Source organism: Cupressus sempervirens, chromosome 10 (genome assembly GCF_028749045.1).
Source record: "Cupressus sempervirens isolate cs-2001-9-10 chromosome 10, ASM2874904v1, whole genome shotgun sequence".
Taxonomy (NCBI): Eukaryota; Viridiplantae; Streptophyta; class Pinopsida; order Cupressales; family Cupressaceae; genus Cupressus; species Cupressus sempervirens.
In genome coordinates, this window is record NC_143127.1 from 945,857,832 (window position 1) to 945,880,594 (window position 22,763).

Sequence of the window (22,763 nt, forward strand, 5' to 3'; positions counted from 1 at the left end):
CATGAGACCCCGAGCCTAAGTTTGTGAAATAGGGCCCCATTTTGAAATAGTGTCTTGTTTCAAACGTTACCTCGTTTCAAAATAGGGTAATGTTTGGAACGATACCTCATTTTGTTTGTATATTTTTCTAACCTACTAGGTAGACTCTTAATATTTTGTGTTTTTATTATTGTGTTTTTTAGTAGTTTTTGTTATTTTTGTTACAACAAGTAATACATTAAATTTATTTACTTTTATTGTGTAAGGGTCCGTTTGGTTCTTAGAAGATGATAGGAATTGACTTTTTCAAAATCTAGATTTGAAATTTTTTGCATTTGTTTCAAAATTGGCAAAATGGAATTAGCATACCGAACTTCCAATTTTGCCTCAAAAACTAAGTTTTTCAATTTCTTATTAGCAAGTAGGAATTGAAAATCAAAACTTGGATCTATTTTTTGAGGAGTGTAAAAACAATAGATTGGACTACTTTTTGAAATTTGCCTTCAACTCCAAGCTCACGCAAAAAAATGTGTCTTCACACGCATCTTCCAAGTGAAACAAATGGTTTAAGTAAAATCCCAAAAATCAGAATGAAGATTTGTAAAATCTTGATTTGGCTAAACCAAGGTTTGTAGAAATCCCAGTTTTTAAAATTCCATGAACCAAACGACCCCTAAAAGGATAATAAATGAGTAATCCTAAGACCTCTTTGTACCACTTTGTGAGGCCTCGCCCCGACCCGACCCATCGTAGCTTAGTGATAGCTTTGAACATATTATATTATTTCATGTTGTGTGATATTACTTTCAGATATTTGATGTTCGTCATTTAATGTTTTATATATATGTATATTGATGAAATCAGTAAATGTAGAATTAACACTTTGATTTAAGAGATTTTAATGGTTGAGAATTGAGAGAAAACTCTGACTGATAATTGATCATAATTAAGTATAGTATATATAGGTGTATGGGTAGACGTGTTAATTCTTTTAATAAAATTTTAAATGTATTTAGTTTTAGTATTAAAGTTAGTTTAATTTTTGAGTATTAATTGGTTTTAATTTAAAGGTTAATTGGCTATTTAAGATAAGTTTAAATGGGGGTTTTATTTGATTAGATATTTCAATTAATTTAAAATCCGAATTCATTTACATTGTTATTTAAGTAATTTTCGCATATCATTGTACGTTAATGTAATATCATAACTTTTGACGATATCAACTTAATAACGAAAGCTTCAAAATCTTAACGATGTATTCATCCACTAGAGTTTTTAAACTTAAGATGCTATGTAGAGAATCATTTATCTTAAACTGTGATCACAACCTTATCGAACTTAGAGCATTTTAATTATTAATTAAAAAAATAAAAAAATAGTGTTCTTGCCTCGTAGTTTGGGCATGACACACTTAAGGGAAATCAAGATATCCTAGGGCCCATAATGCGTCCTAGGAGCCTTTAACATCCCTTATATATCCTAGGACCATTAATGGCCCATTATTTCTCATAATGGGACATAAGAACCATTGATGGGTTATAGGACCATTTAGAAACTCTTAGGACCCATAAATGTGTCCTAGGACCCATAAATGTGTCCTAGGACCCCTTAATGCCCATCGGGACCCCTTCAGACTCATTATGTATCATAAGGGGTCCTAGGAATATTTATCATCCCACGGGACATTTAATGTGTTCTAGTACCCCTTAGAATGCCTTAGAACACATCAAGTGTCCTAGGACCCCTTAATATGCATCACAACACCTAAAGACCCATTATGTATCATATCAAATAAGGGGTTGTAGGACACACTAATGTTTGAGCCCTGCCTTCTTTTGACAATCGCTTGACTTCTATAAATGCAATCATATTGCCTCTTAAGAGTCCAATATTTATTTAAGAAAAAGGGACTTGCCAATTTATTCGTTTGAATTTCATAAACGAAATGTAATAGCAAATTATTGACAACAAACTGGAACACTGATGTAAACAAAACATAGTTTTTCCCATAAACTTGTCCTCTACAGAACTACAGAATTTGAAAAATATATTTCAACAAAGAGTTGTATTGTATTGTTCTACACTTTGTTGAGCACTTCAGAATATTTGGGGTTAAGGAAGTTAAAATGCATCATCATCATAGTACCATAAAAACATCTTTTTGGCAATAACTACTGCATAATTTATTCCTTGTCAAATAAATGTAGACCTTCAACTGACCCAACCACATGTTATATCAGAAGTTGCTGAATGAAATGCACATTGCAATTGTTGCATCAGTATGGAGCTCCCAGAATTATTTGCATAGTCTGCAGACTCCACACATCTAAATTACCGTAAAATTTCAGAGAGCATAAAATTTTTGGAAGATTATTTATTGATCCTATTCTTATTAAAATTTGACGTTATAAGTTTAGATGAATTGCTCTATAAATTTTCATCATGAATTTAACAAAAAAAAAAAAATGGCTACATGCCTTGCTCTTTATAGCAGATATGAAATAAAGTCAAGCCATCGATATACCTTCATCTCTCAGAAATAACTGGTTCTCTGTGTGCAATTTGTACAGAGGCCTTTCATTTCAAGCAATGGACCTCATTTCTAAATTACACAACCATGCCAACTCCCAATTGATATTTGACCAAAAATATGCAGTTTGCAGCTCATGATAAGAAAAGATTGCCAGTCTCTTAGAGTAGTGTATTATTATTGGCTGTTATCACCAGCCTATTTCTAAAGCTTGATAAGGCTTTTGTTCACCTTTGGCACTAGGCGGCAAGTAAGTGAAATCCGTGTTCCTGTCCGACTTATAGAAGGCTTCTTTTCCAAATTGGGCGCTTCTACAGTTTTACTGTGGTCTGTGACTAGCTTTGTATTGTAAGCATTGTTCATGGTGTTTCCAAAAGCAGCATCTGAATTGATAACCTGAATAGAGAAAATAATTGTAACACACAAGAAAACAATAGTATGATTTGCAAGTCCTTTCAGGACTTACTACAGTTAACAGTACAAGCACGAAAATGAAAATATGAAAAAATTGTGTAATGAATTCTCACCTCATCAAATTCATGTACGGTACATTCTTCTATACCATGTAGATAGTCTGAATAGAAATACAATAGAAGAAAGAAAGAATCAGGACACCGGACGCATTAACATTCAAGCATTAGACAAATGCTACGTGACCCAGAGCAGGAAATGGAAACAAAGTCTTGAACAGTTAAATTTCAAATATGTAGAAATTGTTGAGATAACAGATTGCATTTCACGTACATAATGTTTAAATGTTCATATCTTTAAAGAGAGATGGGGCAGATGAGGGGTTGACAGTCTTTCATGCTTAGAGCCATTGAGGCAATTAAAAAAAGTGAAATTTAGCACTGACAAAAAATTAATGTAAATATTCATGATATAAATGATGCCTGGATAAAAAAGATGTTATTACCTACATAGGCAGAATCTTTGAAAATGAGAAGGCTTCCAGGCATTAAAGCAATAGAGAAGGTCTTGTGCTTAGTTTGGTTTCTTACATTAGATCTGTCTGATCTTATTTGATGTTGTTCATAGTTTCCTTCATGTAAACAGGTTAGAGTCGTGTTCTCTGTTGAAGCTGCCTGATCTGATGATGATGTCTCGGTATCTGTAAAACTTAACAATTTTGGATGAGGAGTAAAACGCATCACTGCAGGTGACCCAAGAGATATGATTGCAACAACAGGAAAATATGCAGGACCATCTTGATGAGGCTGCAGAGTATTTGCAAGAGTTCAAAATTGAGCTTTCCTTAAAAAAAACCATAATAGGTAACTATACAAAAATATATGTATATATTCTGGAATGTTGTCATATAAATACCATTATCCCTTGGCCTGGTAGATACTCATTTATTAGCACATGATTGATTGGGGAAGGAAATAACTTTGTCCAATCGCCAATCTTTTGTGTGATTGTAGAAAGCCAGGATGGCACTGCATGCAAGTCATACAGTTTATTCAAACAAAATAAATATATCATAATGGCTAATATGCTGTAGTTTAAAAAAGCAGCATGATCTCAAATTTAAAATGTCTTGCGAAGTAGAAACATGAAATAGTTATCCTAGACTAAAAAAATAACAGTATATTTTCTCTTCATGTGCATAGTGTTGTAAACAAGCCAGCAAAACTTCTTGTCCTACAGCCATTTTCCACTTGTAGGTGGAGTATGAAATGTTAATCAGAGTGGAAAATAATTTAGTTGGCACCAAGTTTCTCAAGGCCTATGGTGGATTTAAGTATGAAGCTATGAACAAAAGATGAAAAAAGATGCATATATGAGTTTCCATCTTCATGATAGATATTTAAAAAATATAGTTAATTTGTAAAAATATGATGCAGATAAATTGACATATATTCAAGGATACAATAACAAAGTCACACAGTGCGTTGGCATAGAAAATATGGAATATAAAATTGGGACATTGCATTCTATTACATATACAATTGGCAATCACAAATACCTCTTTTGTGACATACCAAACAATGGAAATTCAACGACAGGACTCTGATGAAGACATTACATAATTTGATAAATCAATAAATCTTAGTCCAAAAGAAGAATATTACATATTTAAAAGGGCAAATAATAATAAAGCATTACATTCATCAACATTTGTTGTATCCAATCATGTAGGACTCAAAATTCCTTGGTCACTTCTGTGAATCTGTACGCAACTATATGAATAAATGGATACATATATCATCTAGTACCACCTATTCAGAAATCTATTATGAAGACATTTCCTTTCATTGCGAGTGTTACTTTGCCATGGGCCATTTGGTTTCTAATTACCCATGCATTAAGGTTCTATGATCTTCCCCTTGGTAGGGCTCTCTTCGAGAACATCTTACAGTTGATGTGCCTAATTCAGAATCAGAGGCTCTCGAGCCTCCTGTTGTTGCTAGGGAGGTGGATCTGTTCATAGGTGTTAGTTTTGGAATAGATTAACAATGATTCAAAGTTTGGAGAGGTCTTGCAAGTCCTTAGAAATCCAAGTCTTGGGTGAGGCTGGTCTTGAGGGAGGTAAGAGCTTTCAGTTGAATGACAAGTTCAGAACCTTAGACAATATGTAGTGCTCAAGCCTTGGAAGGGGATTGTAAGTGCTTTTCCGACTTGATCCAATCGCCATAAGTATATCAAGTTTTCAATCAATCCTACATGTGCACCCAAGAGAAGAATGAAATTAGGATTGGGAATGATTAAGTCAAAAGCATAGAGTTCATAAAGTTTGGGCAAGGATCAGATTTGAACCTGCACCTAGTCATTTTTCCAAAGATGATCAAGAATTCTGCCAAGTCATGAAGATGAGCCCAACTCATGCAAATTTCAATTTGCATTCTACGTCCAAACCCCACAAATGAGTTTTTTCTGCCTTGGTGTTTTCGAAAGTATGCGAGTCCAAAGGATGAGCATTCTCCGCCCAAGGTGGTACATAGAGCCCAACAGAAAGTCAAATTCTGCCCCAAGGTTTAAGCAAGGCACCCAACAGCTATGAAATAGCCGCCCAACCACTTTGTCCAACAAGAATGCATTCTCCATCGACGGTTTGAGCATGCGCTCAAGGAGTTGTCGATTCCGCTCCAGCCATATATGGAGCCCCATGCATTAGCAAGACCCACCCAGCACTAAACTTGGAGCCCCGCACATGAACAATTTTTGCCTAGGCATCAAGGCGCCAAAGCTAGAGACAATTTCCGCCCAGACAAGTCAACGACAAGGAGATTTCAATCATTAAATGCAAATGAAATCATTTATTAATTATAACCTTGCATTATATTAAGGTCAGCCCATTAAAAGATTAGATGAATTGGATTTAATCTGTTGACAAAAGGCCAGGTCAGCCCAGCTCAAAGAGACACACCCTTAAAAGCACATTGCCTATATATGTTGGGTGTTGAAATGAAAGCCCATCGCCTATATATGTTGGGTGTTGAAATTCATTTCAAAACCCAACTCAATTTGATCACACATTAGCAGAGCAGATCAACTATACAAGCCAGTGAATTTCACAAAAGCATGTTGTTTTTGGAGATAACGTTGAAAACATTTGAAATGAGACATGGAACTTCACCAAGACTTCAACGAATTGAAGGAATTAAAATCAAGTTTCTCAAAGAAAATCAGGCTTGAGAGGGTGCGAATTGCAAATCTGTGCCTAAAGTAGAAATCTGAAAGTAAATACGTCTTCTAGGGGATCGAACACTTCCAAGTCTGAGTTACAAACTCAGAGTTTTGTGGCAATCAGTGAGGTGTGTGAAGTTTTAGGGGCAATCTATGGATGGTAAAGGAGCTGTAGGTGCATTTTTTAAATGAGGAATTCAAACTTGAGGAAATGTGTGATTAATTGTTTAATTTGAAGTCTTCATGTTGCCTAGATGTAATCAAGTTTTACGAGATAATCTATGACATTGAATTCAAAGGAAGGTTCATAGAAGCTGTCTAGGTAGAATGTCTTTATCAAGAATTTAGGTTTGTTAGTACTAACCTTTTGACTTGGGATGAAATATAAAATCCAAATGTTTAACAAATAATGTTGTATTGCAGATCAAAGATGATGGGAGCTAAGGATGGAACAAATTCAAGACAATTGAGACAAGCACAAATCAAACACGACTTGCAAGAGATGACTCTGGCAACAAGTTTACATCAAAATAGAAGAAGATAAATGATACATACCTTGGTCCTTTCAATATGATTTAGTGAGAGGTCGAATTTTCAAAGCAATCTATCAAAGTGGGCAAGGAAGATGGTGAGGAATGGAGTAGTGCATGCAGCTGCCTACCCACTGGCAATAGAATGGACAGAGCTAATAATTGAATGTGCCAAGAGTTGTACCACAATCAAGGAATATCTTCACTCCAAAGGGGAGCCTTGTAACTGCACTAACAGCGAATGAAATAAGGGATGCATTCAACATTCCATATCACAAGGATGGCATTTGCAAGACCAAGAGGCAGGCCTTGAAAGACTTCAACAACAAATCCAACATCTATATTAAGCTTGTGATGTCATGACTCCAAAGCTTCTTTACCATTTAGTATAGTCCAAAGTTGTGTGGGGAAGTTTGCTCTAATTCCACTGGATAAGGGATTACAATATTAGATTGTAAAAATATCCGCTACAAAAATAACACAAGCAAATAACTACATGAGTGCCATAATCAAATGAGAAGCTTCCTTTCTATTGAAACCCAAGATTATGTTGCATCTGTCTCAATTCTGCCCACTGATACGATATGTATCATTCTCTTATTTAGGTGGATCATACTTCATTTCTAAGAAATAAAGATGCTTCTCCTGCTATGGAAGAATATATACTGGAGTCTAAAAGGAAAAAAACTCCAAGTCCATTTGGTATGCCCTAGTGACAAACTCCAAACATTTTTAGCACTCACACTGATCTATAACTACGTTCATTTGCTATCCACCTGCTTCTATTTCAACTATTTGAGTTTTCATCAACTAGATTTTATACACTGCAAAATTCTATGCACAAACTTCTACCCTTGTGACTTCGGCATCTTTAGCTATGTCAAGATTTCATATTTCTGTCTCTGCACATATTGACAATTTGGGTCTTTCATCTAAATGGTTCTTATGAGTTTTTGTAGCAGGTTTTGTTTACTTTCAAAGCACAATTCATCTCTTCTAGAATTCCCATACCATATGATGCCACAAAGTAAAGATTGTATTGGAAATTGAGCTAATATGTTGACATAAAGAACCAGAAAGGTTTGAATTGGAGTTCTCTATATAGAATTTGGCATACTGAAAGACCCAGCTTTGACAATGGTACAAAGTACTTAGTTTTACAGTCACACAACTACAGTCTTGTTGTGTGGTTTTCACACCATCGCCCTATTGAACATGGGGACCCCCTCTTTTTGCTGATAGGTTTAGGTGGTAGACTGAGTTTGACAACAGTCTAGGATTTAAAAGGCCCTCTTTGGGTAGAATTTGAAAAATTTGCAACATTTAGCAAAGTCTGGAAGTTGGCAATTGAAGAGGAATTTTTGAACTAAGGATAAATTTGCCTAAAGTATGGAAGGAGATGAAACACCTCTTAGTCTCATGTGCAGGCGACAAGCAACTCTTTGTCTCAAAGTGTGAAATGGGAAGAAGCACCCTTTCATCTGTAGAGGAAGCCCCTCTTAGTCTCAAGTTTAGTTAAACACAGCACCTCCTTGTCCCATATTATAGGTAGAGGAAGCACCCCTTCCTCTCATGATTGGGCAAAGGTAAAATACAGACAAGACAGGAAGTTCAGTCCTAGTAGAAAGTGCTTGAAATCCAAATCCCAAGGGGTCCAAAGCTTAGTAATAAGCCCTCATCATTGTTGGAGGCCTTGGGCCCATGAAATCATTTGAATGACAAGATATATGGGCCTTTGTGACTAGGTTCGGATGAAGTACAAAAAGTCAAAAAATTGAAAACAAAAATTGATATTAAATTCGCCTTATGTAATTTTCAAAAAAATATAAATATATCCTATTGATTGTTATATATTTGAGTTTCAAGCAAAAAACTTTTCAATTCAAAACTACAAAAGAAAACATCTCTTCATGTCCAACAATATATCCAATATTTAATCAAAATAGTTTGACATTACAAAATAGATTTGAAATCATTCCAGAAAAGATATCACATTTATAAGATATAAGCCATAAGAAACATGTGAAATCATGATTTAAAGTTCTTTTACTATCCAAAACATAGATCAGCGTTTCAGAACTTCAAAATAACTCAAAATTATCAAAAGTACCAAGATAGTTTTTGTCAAAAAGTTATAGTTCAAAGTCAATACTATAAAACTTCAAAAAAGCTCCAAGTCATCAAGAGCACTTGGCTGATCTGCTGTAGAATCATAATTAGTATCACTATTCAGCTCATCATCCAAGAAGTCACGTTCCTTTGTAGCTCCAGTTGCCATGTCTTCTGAAATTCCTTGTTGCAAAGATGTGGAGTCCTTTGCTGATTTGTTCATGAGCAATTTCTAATTGCTGCGAACATAGACAAGATCTCCCAGCTTTCTAGACAATAGCTTGTTCCTCTTTTTAGAGTGAATGTGGCCAAAGCAACTCCAGTTCCTCTCACACGCTGATGAACTTGATCCCTGACTCAATACTCTAATGGCAAAGTGTTGTAGTTCAGGAGTTTGTGCCCCATAGCTCATCCACCATCTATACCCAGTTACCTCAGCTCGTGTCATGTCATATTGTGTTGCTTCCATTCCAAACATCCCTTTTGCTTTCTTGTATTTCCAACATTGTTCTTTGATCAGAAATGCAATGTCTTGATCTTGCTCATACTTGCTAATGGCATCATAAAGCCTTGTCATAATTTTAGAATTAGTTTGTCTATCAATACGAAATAACCTTGGCTCCAAATGGCAAGCTGCTGCATGTAAAGGTGTGTGCATCATTTTCCACCTAGAATCAACTTCCTCCCATATCTCCATGTACTCTATTTCTACATTTTTTAGTGCTCTTTGAATGGACTCTTGACAACGGTCCATGCTTTCAAAAAGCATGCCGAGACAAGGAGTGTCACCATCCACCATATGAAGAACATCAACAATTGGTTCACATATATTCAAAACCTTTGCTCTACTTTCCCAAAAATTGTTGTTTAAAATGATTTTCTCTATGTTCTTCCCCTTAGCACTTTTAGAAAGAGCTGAATTTTTCCACTCATTAGAACAAATCACGAATCTTAAAGCTGCTTTCTCTTCAATCACTCTCCTCAAAGTGATATAAAATGAAGCAAACCTTGTGTCACGAGGCCTCAACAACTCCCTAGATGCATGTTGCCTGTAAAGACTCAATGTGAGACGATGATTTCTAATAAAATTTGCAATTGCTCTCCCTCTGTGAATTGCTTCATGTATCCATGGGAACTTGGCCAAGTCATGCAGCATAAAATCCAATCTATGGGTTGTACATAGGCTCCAATAGATCTGCGGGTACTTCTCTATAATCGGTTTCCCAACTCCCACATAATTTGCTGCATTATCAGTAAACACCTGAACTACATTTTCCACCCCTACCTCAATAATGGCTTCCACTAATATCTAAAAAATATATTCTCAAGTTTTCTTTTGATTAATTGTGTTAATCACTTTCGAGAACACATCACCTTCAGGGGAAGCCACTAAAACATTAATCAATGGCCTCTGACATATATCTGACCATCATCATTCAATATAGTGCAACTTGTTGACTTCCAAGAGTCTTTGATATCAACTAATTTTCGTCACTCTATCTTTGAACCTCTCTGAAAGAGTTGTTTTGATAGCCTCTGAAGATAAAGGTATGAAACCTTTGTCAAACTCTGCAGTTTTTGAAATTGCATTATGGAAATGGGGATTTCTTGCCGAATTGAATGGAGTAACACTTGTAAAAAAAAATCAGCCCATGCATCATCCACCTATTGTTTCTCTATTGGTTTCCAAAAGTTGTTTAATGTTCCACTTTGTTTTATTGCACCTGTGGTTGTAGACTTAAGGAAACTAGAAGAAGAGGCCATATATGAGAACCTAGACACATCCTCTTGAATTCTTTGTTTTATTGCGTCTTTTTCAAGTCAGCTTCATTCAAAAGGGATAGTTCTCTCTCTATATCAGCTCTCAGTTCATTACTCACATTTGGAAATGCTCTAACACCTCTTGTTCCCCCATTAATACCAAGTGGTCTCTTGCCCTTGTTAAACTTCCGGTAAAATCTTTCATACATTTAGTACAATAGAGTTTAGAATCATCCTTTGTCACATATTTCCCTACTTCAGAATTCAATATTTTGGGAGCTATTCAATTACAACCTGCATTATGTACAAGAAAATTAATATTTATAGTTTAAATTTTTTTAACAAAATATCAGAAATAACTATTTGAAACTCTATAATGCATGATAAAAAAATAGCAAATTTATTTTAATTAGGGGAATAAAAAATGACCATTTTTACTCTTAATAAAATAAAAAGTTAAAACTATTTTAAACTTGAAAAACAAATTTATATTACTAAATCAAAATAATATATAATAAATAATTTGGTAATAATTTATAGACCTATAAAATATAATATTTTGAATTTTACAAACTAAAAATACATAAAGATAAGATAAATAACAAGGTTACCAGGAGATTGGGGTACTTGGAGACCTTGGAGACTGGTATTGGTACTGGTACGGCTAATTTTCAAAAATAGTAGACAAGGGTACTTGGAGACGTTAATTGTTCTTTAATAAAGAAATAATTATACATCATTGACAAGTCTTTCTAGAGGCAATTAAGCAAATTGATTGGAAAACTATAGTGGCTATTATTATAATTACTAACATATATGATATAAGTAATAACAAATTTTTAAGGGGTGATGATAGAGGATAAGATTTAGGAGTTTTATGACTGCCTTATGCTCAATATTTTTGGTGGGAGACATCAATTGTTGGTTGGGGGACTTTGGAGATGGCAACCAAAACCTCATGCATCCAAACATTTTTGGGGACGTCTCTGGTACCTAGAGACGTGTCTCCGGTACTGGGGGTCTCCGAGACGCGTCTCCAGGTGTAGGAGACGGGTCTCCTAGTAACCATGATAAATAATATTAATAAAGTCAATAATATTTATAGTTTACAATTTTCTTAAATAAGTATAATATTTTAACATAAAAATTTGAAGTTCAAAAAATGTATATGTGAAAAGTTAACCATTTTAAAATTTACAAAAATTATATTACATTAACACAACTTAATAAAAAATAAAAACAAATTAAAATCTATATCGAATCCCAATGAAATATTATAATTGTTTTAATATTTTAAATCTAATAACATTAAATAACATTAACATAAAATAATATATTTTTAAAATAAACCTAAACCTAAAAACAAAAACTTGAAATCTTAAAAATTAGATCCTACCTGGTGGTCATTGGTGGAAGAACAGACAGTTCGTTGCCAAAGCCAAAGCCGAGATCGTTGCAGACGGGTGGTCATCTGGCTGCAGATGAATGAAATTCGTTTGAGAATCAAATCCCACGGGCTGGTTGTCAGGTTGCAAAGACTAGAGAAAGAGAGATGGCACTGGAATGAAATCCCACTAGATTCCACTCTGATCAGCAATGTGATCTGCGCTTTGAGTCACAAATGACAGTTGCCATCGATGCTTTGAACCAGATCCACGTGTTGAATAATACGCACGAAATCTCTAACTGTCGATGGTCACAAAAATGCAAACGAAAGCCCGATGCTCAAAACTATTGGTGTATTCTCAGTATGCAGGTGGCTGTATTTTTAACGAAAAATGGTTGAAACCCTAAACAATAGGGTGAGACGACAACTGTAACTTTCTGTATGAACTTTGGACGAATTTTAATGATTTTTTTTTTTTGGTTTTTTTGAGTTCGCTGAATTTCGAATCTGATGCTGAAAATTCAGCGAACCCTGTGACAGAACTTTGTAAAACGTGTGGGCTTATGGACTAGACTAATATTCAAATAGGATGAGACCTTATTTGGGTCTCCAAAGCCACCGCTAGAGCCTTAAAAGAAGCCACATCTAATGGGTAGTGATAATACACGAAAACTTTGGCCTTGAAACTCATTAATTAGAACTCAAAACTCTAGACAATGTCTTCTAAAATCCCATTTGTGGACTCAGAAAGCTAAAACAAGATCTATAAATGATTAAACGTGTGGATAGTGGGCACTAATTAAACCCCAAAACATATCCTCAAGGTGGCGAGTTGCATTGGAGTTTAAGGTTAAGACATATACAAGTAATGTGTGACCCCCTTTATCCATTAATGAAGGAAGCAATGGCGTCAGGCAGGAAATGGGGTGGGGGAGTTAGGTTGAATTGTGCGCAAAGAGAGTCTAGGGCTTCCACTGATGGCAGCGGGGATGAGGATGACCGAGACATTGGTTGGGGCTTCTCTTTGTCTTTTTCTCCATATTGTTGCAGGCTGTTGGAGAAGGTTGGCTGGGCTCCTGCTTTGGGGGTCTTCTAGCGGTCGAATACTTGTGGTTTTTTAAGGTTCAAGGGCACGGAGTTATCTCGGCTACAGCTCTGTGGTGGGAGATCATGCTTTGGTGGTGTTGTTGTGGCCTTTGAGCAATGGGGGGTCCTCCCTATCGTGCCTCTCTATGCTTCTGGTTTGGGTTTGCCTGCAACATTTCTCAACTAGTTGCGTCTTGAGGAGTTTTGCTGCGGGGCTGGTTGGTCTTGGCAGATTTGTGCTTCTTTTTAGAGGGGTAGTCATGGCTTTGTTTCTCGAACTTCTATGTTTATTGTGGATGGCCTTGATGGCTGGTGGGCTTTTGCTATGCCTAATACCCTTTGGTCGGGATGCATGCTGTTGATTTTGGCTGCTGTGGGGAAGAAGGTTTGCAGTGCTCCCGTGCTAGGAGTGTCTTGGCCTCCTTGGCATGGGGATGTCTATTTTATTAGAGCTAGGCAATGGGGAGATCTCCTCGTCTTGGCCCCTACTGTGTTTGGGTATGGTTAGTCCAGGTTGAACCCTAACTTGTTGCATCCGAGGGTGTTTTGTTGTATGGCTGGCCAGGTCTGGGGGCTTGGTGGTGTTTGCTGGTGGTTCAGATTGGCTGTCTCCAACATGTGTTCTTGGGTGGTGCCGATCTTTGATCTTTTGACAAGTTTCTTCCCTCTGAGGGTTTCATGGTCTTCCTTTTGGAGGCTAAAGTTTCTATGAGGAGGGCCTTTTTGGTTCCTATCCCTGGTGTTATTCGGTGCACTCTTGCTATTTTGGGGAGAGATTTTGCTTCTGGTACCAACACTTTTTTTGGGGGCTGCTTTTGGAGATCCATCTGTGCTCAGGGTCTTACCCCTACTAGCCTTCTTGAGACTGCCTTCCTTCTCAGCGTCTCTATTACTCTTTTGGGAGCAACAATTTTGATTCTGGCGGTTTATGTTAGTGCCTCCTTATGTCTGGATGCTATTGTTTTTTGTTGTAAAGTTTTTTTGCCGATGGCCAATGTTGGCAGTTTTAAAGGGCTCGGCTTGAATCTTGCTGGCTTTTGGTTAAGTAATGGTTTTGCTGGATCCCTCGTATATCCTGGGTCCTCATGGTTTGCGTTTGTTCGTGGTTGGCCTCAACCATGTTTAGTTCCTATTGAGGGGGAGCTGGCCCCTATCGAGGTGGGGCTTCTTGGCTTTCCTACACACAGGATTTGGCTCACAGGTCTTTTGTTACTCTTGCTGTTCACTCCTATAGAGGTAGACATGAATTCTCGGGTAGTGGTGATCGAAGTTCTTTTGTAGGAGACTCTATGTTGTATAGGCCTTGACAACGGTGTGATCAATACCTGGTTTGTTTTGGAGAGTTTCTCCTTCAGCTTCTGCAAACTCATTGATGATCATTTTATGAAGGCTGTTCAGGATGATGGTTTTGGGGTCCATGGTAAAACCCAAAAGTGTGGTTTGGGGATCCATCAAATCTCCTCTGAGCTCCTTGTTTTGGAGGCTCTTGCTGATTCAATGTATTCACCTCCTCATTTGGAGTGTCGGTTGCAGCTAGTTCTTTGTATGCTCTATTTCTTTTAGCTGCTGATTTTTCTGCTGGCTCTGGGCTGCTGGCCCTTGTCTGAGCAGCGTTCCATTTTTGTGGGTTCCAGAGCTTGTCAAAATCTGTTTGTACGGGGTTTCAGTGTCCCCTCAAAACCTGTTTTATCTTATTCAAAAATGTGTGACCCCCTATGGGCCCAAAACAAATCAGATCTGGGTGTAAATGAAGCAAACCCTGCCCTATATCTAGTGCATGGGCTGAAAAACATTATAAAAACTGTTAGAAAATATAAAGTAGCAACTCCATACTCTGAAGAAACTTCTGTGTCATAGAGTACAAGAAGAAAGGAGGGACTGATATTGTAAATTCTACATTGTGATTTCCATTAAGTCTATGACAACCATTATTTGTAAATAAATTTGTCAAAAAAAAATCATTTATCAGCACAGACAATTCCAGTACTGAGAGCATTTGTTTTGGTCAAAAACCATCTCCAAATTGATTTTCTATTGATGCCTCAGATCACTCAGGTGACGCAATGTCAGCATTAAAGCTGCTATGGTGCTTTTGTTGTATTGAATAGTAATGGTCACAAACACTGCACAGGACCTACTTGTTGACTAGATGACTTGTGCCAGGATTCTACTGGTTACCCGAAACTGGGATATAACAGAGATTGATCATTTATAAAACTCATTGCCATGGCATTTGATCTTATGAACTTAAAGAAAGATGTTATGAAAGATTATACTTACAGGGTTGAGGTAAAAGACCCTTCTCATGCACAACGCCACCTGTTCATCAACTCCAACAAAAGGCCTTCTCAGTACCACTAAAGTTTGCAGAAACACATGTTATTTAGTAACATAAAAATTGTTGCCAAAACTTTCAATCCGAAGTCATGCAGGCTGACTTAATGTTTCCAGAATGGTAGAGCCACTACGAATATTTGTAAATTTTGATGAATCTGATAAATTAGCAATTTTTAGCAAAATTTTATTGATTGGTGAACTTGTTTGTTGAAAATTTCAATAAAACTTTGTCAATTCACAAAAAAAAAATTCCCCTTTCCTCTTCAGCGAACATTTATAATGAGGAAATGCAGTGAACCACATAAATGACAACGATGGATTCACACCATTAAACATACATATAAAAAGATTAACTGTGCTACTATTGCAAGTTGATTGTTTCAACAAAAAAGACGAATCAAAGTTATAGTTTAAATTTATTCAGATATTAGTTGTAACTCCGTTAAACTTCAAAACTACCATAATAAAGTAAATAATTTTAGTTTTGGTAGCTTGGACAGCTGTTCGTCCATATGTAGTTAATTAGCAAATAATTGTTTTGCTAACCAATTTGTTAGAATTAGGACAAATATTTGTTAATTAATTGACCACTTTTGGAAACAACTAGAAACCGAATTGGTTAAGGTTGTTAAATTGTTTTTATTCTCGACTGTCGATTGAGAATCAATCTCGGCCGTTGGTTTTCCAACAGGAGTAGCATAAAAGGGGGTCAGGGGGGAATTTGGAGAACAAGTTTGTAAAAGCATTTGCAGTGTTAGCAAATGAGTTTGCAGTGACAACAACCAGTCTTGTAGTAATAGCAAGGGCATAGTGATAGCATTGGGGATAACAGCGGAGGAATATCAGCAGGAGAAATTAGGAGGTTGTCTGAGTTCTGCCAGTGAGAGGCAAGAAATTTTGTATCTCTTTATTTGCTGAAGTTAATATAATTTTCTCATTTGTTGCACTAGTTTTCTCTTAGGGGTTTTTGCAGGGACGATTTGTCCAAAAATATTGTGTTCTTTGTGTTGTGAATTTCTTTCCATATTTTATAAGTGAAGTTGTAGTTGCGTTATTTTTCGATATTAGCTGAAAATTTATCTTCGGCAATTTAATGATCGTTTACGATAGGAGATTAATAATCAGTGACTGCAATAGGAATTTTCACAAATAAATGAGGGTTGACATACTCGAAACCCTAACGGCTTCATGCGAATCATGTGTTAGTTTTAGGTAGCTTGGACAATTGTTCATCCATATGTGATTAATTGGCAAATAATTGTTAGAGTTACGACAAATATTTGTTAATTAGTTGACTCCTAGAAGCTACTAGTAACCTATTGGTTAGGTTGTTTCAATCGAGAAGCAACTAGAAACTTCTTGGTTGAGTTGTCTTGATCAAGAAGCAACAAGAAACCTCTTGGTTAAGTAGTATAAAAGGGGGTCAAGGGAGGCACTTGGAGAACAAAATAGAATAGAGAACAACAAGAGTTGTAGAAGCATTTGCAATGTTAGCAAATGAGTTTGCAGCGATAGCAAATAGTCTTGCAATGTTAGCAAGGGCGCAGTGATAGTGTTGGGGATAGCAATGAGGAATATTAGTAGGAGAAATTAGGAGGTTGTCTGAATTTTGTTAGTGAGAGACAAAGAATTTTGTATTTCTTGATTTGCTGAAGTTAATATATTTTCTATCTGTAGAACTGGTTTTCCCTTAGGGGTTTTTTCCCGAGACAATTTGTCTGATTGTGAATTTCTTTCCGTATTTTATTGGTGGAGTTGCAGTTGTGTTATTTTTCGATATTAGCTGTGAATTTATTTACGACAATTTAATAATCGTTTACGATAGGAGATTAATAATCAGTGATTGCAATAGTGTTAATTTTCACATGGTATCAGAGCAGTGTTGAGGGTAGGAGAGTTTTGCCCTAGGAAAGAAATTAAGGGTTTATATAACCTAGTGTGATCTCTTCAGAATTATTATTGCTTTAATCCCTTAAGATGGCTTTAGTTGGTTTGAGAGATCAAAACATAATGGGTGTTGCCTCGAATTTTGGTGTCTGGAAGGCCAAAATTTCTTTGTTGTTGGAAGAGAATGGTATCAAAGATTATGCTACCACTAGTATAGCTGTACCTAAGATGCTACACAACTTGGAACATATAAGAAGGATGATGCCAAGGCGAGGAGGATTATCCTTAATGGTGTCAAGGATCATATTGTTCCACATATCTCAGAGCTAGATACAACGAAGAAGATGTGGGATGCCATTCTGAATTTGTACCAAAATGCTACCACCAACAGGAAGATGATTCTCAGAGAGAAGCTAAAGAATACTCGGGTGAACTAGGGAGAAGACATTACAAGTTACCTCACTAGGCTTAGACTTGTCAAGGACGAGTTAGCAGCTATTGGAGATAGTCTCAGTGATGATGAGCTAGTGAGAATAGCCCTAAATGGGTTTTCTAAATAGTGGAGTGTCTTTGTTCAAGTTGTTAGTAGACTAGATACCTTATCGAGTTGGGATAGACTATGGACTGATTTCACTCAAGAGGAGTTTAGACTAAGTCTTGTCAATGGGGCCAACAAGAGTCAAAAAAATGAGGTGGAACAAGAAAACATTGCCCTGGCAGGGAAAGGGAAAGCAAAGAAGGGATCTAGCAAAGGATTGAATTCACAAAGTGAAAAGAAGAAGGACCTTTTTAAGGTCAAGTGCTTTAAATGTCACAAGTATGGTCACTATGTTAGTGATTGCCTAGAAAGGAAGAAGGCAAAGAAGCAAGCGATAGCTTTAGCAAGTGCGGAAGAACTCTCTAGTAGACTGGAAGATGAGTTTGCACTTATAGCTTGTATGGTGAGCTCAACCTCACAGACTATCTGGTATATAGATAGTGGGGAGTCATTTCATAAAACAGGAGTTAGAGAACACTGCTCTAGTTATAAGGAGGAGAACACCAGTATCCAAATTTCTATGGGAAACTTGTCCAAGCTCAACTTGGTTGGGAAAGGGACTGTTCAGTTTTAGAGGGAGAATGGAAAGACAATTCCAGTTCATGATGTATTGCATGTGCCAGGACTAGGCATGAATTTGATTTTTGTATCTGTTCTTTAGGATAGGGGGTATAATATACTCTTTAGAGGGACACGTGTTGATTAAGCACAAGGATTGGAAATCACCCATAGGAATGGTCGCTTTATAGGTTGCAGTTTGATACTCCTAAGGCACTCATGAGCAGCTGTAATCCTAGAGATCTTGAAGAGCTATGGCATAGGAGGATGGGCCATATTCATCATGGAGCACTCAAATTGCATTATGAGATGGTGACAGGTATTCCAGAGGTGAGCACAAAGCATGATATTGTATGTAAAGAATGCCCATTGGGGAAGTTTGTGAAAGCATCTTTTCCAAGGAGTGATACCGGATCTGAAGGTGTTTTTGATCTAGTACATTCAGATGTATGTGGACCAATGTCGACAAAGTCTATTAGAGGATATGAGTACTATATGACTTTTATCGATGATTTCTCTAGGAAGACCTGGATATACTTCTTGAAGACTAAGGATGAGGTTTTTAGTTAGTTCCAAGAGTTCAAGGCTCTAGTGGAGAACTCAACAGGAAAGAAGATAAAGGTTCTTCGATCAGACAATGGAGGCAAGTACAAAGGAAATAACTTCTACGAGTTCTGTACTAAAGAAGGAATCAAGAGACAGTGGACTGTTCCTTACAATCCACTGCAAAATGGAGTTGCAGAGAGGAAGAACCATTCTATATCGGAGGCGGCAAGATCTATGCTACATGACCAGGATATGCCCCGCTACTTATGGGCAGAAGTGTGTAGTACAACAGCCTACTTTCAGAACAGGGTTTTACACAAGGTACTAGGGAAGATGACACCAGAGGAAGCTTTCACAGGAAAGAAGCCTGATGTTAGCCATTTCAGAATATTTGAGAGTTTGGCATATTGTCATATTCTAGGTGATACACGCATCAAGTTAGATCAGACTGCAGAGAGGGGGTACTGTGTTGGGTAGAGTGGAACCTCAAAGGCATATAGGATTTTTATCCCTGAGACAAGAATAATTATTGTCAGACGCGATGTTAAGTTCATGGAGGTCAAGGCATTTAGAAGGTCCAGAGATTTGTCAACAGATGATTAGAGTGAGCAGCCAACGGAAGCTCCAAGGCCTAGTCAAGGGCAGCAAAGCACAAGTACAATTACTAGTACAAGTGTAGGCTCAGGTGGTGAAGATTCACAGAGCATGGAGCAACAGGAAATGCATCTAGAAGACTTAGAGCTTGATATTTCATCCTCTATAGTTGGCAGTAGGAACCACGAGGTTCAAGAGACACTAAGGGATACTTAGGAGTTTGTGGGAGCTCCTAGGAAGAGTACTAGACAGGGAGACAACCAGTCGAGTTCAATGACTATGTGGCATTAGTTAGTCGGTTGGTAAATAGTGAACTTTCCAGCTATCAGGAGACTGCAGAGCATTAGGTATGGCGAGATGCTATGGTTGAGGAGTATTCCTCAATAATGCAGAATGATGTGTGGGAGGTAGTTCCTAGACCAACAAATAGGGTAGTAGTTGGATCACACTGAATCTATACGATAAAGCACGGTGGAGATGGTAGCATCGAGAAATACAAGGCAAGGTTCATGGCCAAGGGGTTTTCTCAAAAGGAGGGAATAGATCACGAGGAGGCATTTGCTCCAGTGGCCAGGTATATTTTTGTACGAGTTGTGATCTCATTTGCAGCAGAAATGGGATAGTAGATCCATTATATGGATGTCAAGACGACATTCCTTAATGGTGAGTTGAAGGAGGAGGTATACATAAAGCAACTAGAAGGCTTTGTAGCACACAACAAAGAGACCCACGTGTGCAGATTGAAGAAAGCATTGTACGGACTCAAGCAGGCTCCTAGAGTGTGGTATTAGCACATTGATACATACTTGTAGGAAATGGGCTTTGTGGAGAGTGAAGCAAATGCTAACCTCTACTACTTGGTGGTTGGCAGTGAGATTCTCATTCTTGTTCTTTATGTGGACGACTTGTTTCTTATAGGTTCACTAGGGCTCATAGAAGACTACAAGAGGGACCTTGCAGAAGAGTTTAAAATGGACTTAGGAATCATGCACTACTTTCTAGGCATGGAGGTGTGGTAGACAGATGGAGAGATTTTCCTCGGTCAAGGGAAATATTGCATTGAAATCTTGAAGAGATTTGGGATGGAGGATTGCAAAGCCATGTCTACATCCATGATCACGAATCAGAGGGAGGTAGATACATCTAAGGAGAAGAATGTAGATCCCACCTTATACAAACAGTTGATTGGTTCGCTTATGTATTTGGTCAACACTAGGCCAGATATAACATTTGTAGTAAACTCTCTTAGTCAGTTCATGGTTGAACCAAAGAGAATGCATTGGACAGCGGCCAAGCATGTATTGCGTTACTTGCGTGGTTGAGTATGGGATCAGATATATTCAAGGCGAAGGTATTAGGTTGATAGGCTATACTAATGTAGATTGCGCAAGAAGTACAATAGACAAAAAAAGCACTTTAGGGTGTTGTTTCAATTTGGGATCAAGAGTTGTATCTTGATTCAGCAGAAAACAAAAGTCTATAGCTCTGAGTTTAGCAAGAGCAAAATACATAGCAGCTAGCATGGCGACATGTGAAGCTATATGGCTTCAGAAGTTGTTAGTAGCCTTGTTTGGTTAGAAGGTTGAGACTACTGTGATACACTGCGATAATTAGAGTTGCATCAAGTTGCCTGAGAATCCAGTGTTTCATGATAGGTCTAAACATATAGACATCGAATATCACTTCATCAGAGATTGTGTACAACGGGGGGTTGTTCAGCTACAATACATACCTACAGAGGAGCAGGTAGCAGATATTCTGACAAAGGCATTGGGGAAGGCAAAATTCATCTTCTTTAAAAAAAAGTTGGGTGTCATGCAAAACAGCTTCCTCGCTAAGAGGGAGTGTTAGTTTTAGGTAGCTTGGACAGTTATTCATCCATATGTGATTAATTGAAAAATAATTGTTAGAGTTACGAGAAATATTTGTTAATTAATTGACTCGTAGAAGCCACTAGTAACCTATTGGTTAGGTTATTTTAATCAAGAAGCAACTAGAAACTTCTTGGTTGAGTTGTTTTGATCAAGAAGCAACTAGAAACCTCTTGGTTAAGTAGTATAAAAGGGGGTCAAGGGAGGCATTTGGAGAATAGAACGGAACATAGAACAACAAGAGTTGTAGAAGCATTTGCAGTGTTAGCAAATGAGTTTGAAGTGATAGCGAACAATTTTGCAGTGTTAGCAAGGGTACAATGATAGTGCTGGAGATAGAAGTGGGGAATATCAACAGGAGAAATTAAGAGGTTGTTTGAATTTTGTTACTGAAAGGCAAGGGATTTTGTATCTCTTGATTAGTTAATATATTTTCTATTTGCAGAACTAGTTTTCCCTTAGGGGTTTTTTTCAAGGACAATTTGTATGAAAATATTGTGTTCACTGTGTTGCGAATTTCTTTCCATATTTTATTGGTGAAGTTGTAGTTCTGTTATTTTTCGATATTAGCTGTGAATTTATTTATGGCAGTTTAATAATCGTTTATGAATAGTGTTAATTTTTACATCATGGAACTGAGAAAACAACTAATTTAAAGAAAACAATGAGGGTTCTAAGCATACCCCAGTTTTGAAGCCTGCGATTTTTTAAGGTTTTCCACTTTGACATGGGAACTGTATTTATCTGAAAAACCACCGATGACATTTTGTTTAATATCAAAATTATAGTATCGTTATGCTGAGAAAATTAGATGTATGCAATTGATTAACGAAGCATTAAACCTGATGCCATATATGATTTTGTTCGGAGTCGGTGATGAAATTTGAAATGTACATAACTGTGGGCAAATCCCCAACAATGAATTCCTGCAGACCTTCGCCTCCATTGTCCTGCTCGTGAGCCATTCCCTGAATTGCAGGTTCAAAAGGCATTGGATTGTCTATACTTTCTGTTCAAAGTCTCAAATACCTTTTTATCACTCTCGTCGACTTGGAGAGCAAAGCTATGTAACGAAGTCCCCACCAAATGTCTGTTTTTCTTAGTTTCTACAAAGCATCGAATTATACGAACGCTTTTAACTATAATTAAAACAAATTTAATAGAAATACAATTGAGAGAGGCCCGTTTGGTTGCTGGATTAACCTAGAATAAAGAAATGGGAATAGGAAAATTGTAATAAATCTATTCTAATTTTGGTCCTATGTAAGAATAAATCTAATTCCTAAAAAAATTTGAAATTCAATTTATTCTCATTTTGGGCCAAAATTGGAATAGATTTATTCCAATTTTCCTATTCCCGTTTCCTTATTCCAGGTTAATTCCAGCAAACAAACGGGCCCTAAGTTTTTAAATTAATAAC

General features: G+C 37.0%; 1 protein-coding gene across 1 annotated transcript; it reads right to left on the bottom strand.

The window, feature by feature from the left end:
• Positions 1-2,437: 2,437 nt before the first annotated feature.
• On the bottom strand, positions 2,438-22,474 carry LOC149537095 (oxidoreductase). Its single transcript, XM_089807104.1, has 7 exons — positions 22,186-22,474; positions 22,027-22,087; positions 15,293-15,331; positions 3,836-3,948; positions 3,426-3,726; positions 3,037-3,083; positions 2,438-2,905 (listed from the first exon to the last, which is right to left on the bottom strand). Exons 1-7 carry the CDS (start codon positions 22,333-22,335, stop codon positions 2,714-2,716), a joined length of 903 nt encoding a protein of 300 aa, XP_089663230.1. The 5' UTR covers positions 22,336-22,474; the 3' UTR covers positions 2,438-2,713.
• Positions 22,475-22,763: the final 289 nt, after the last annotated feature.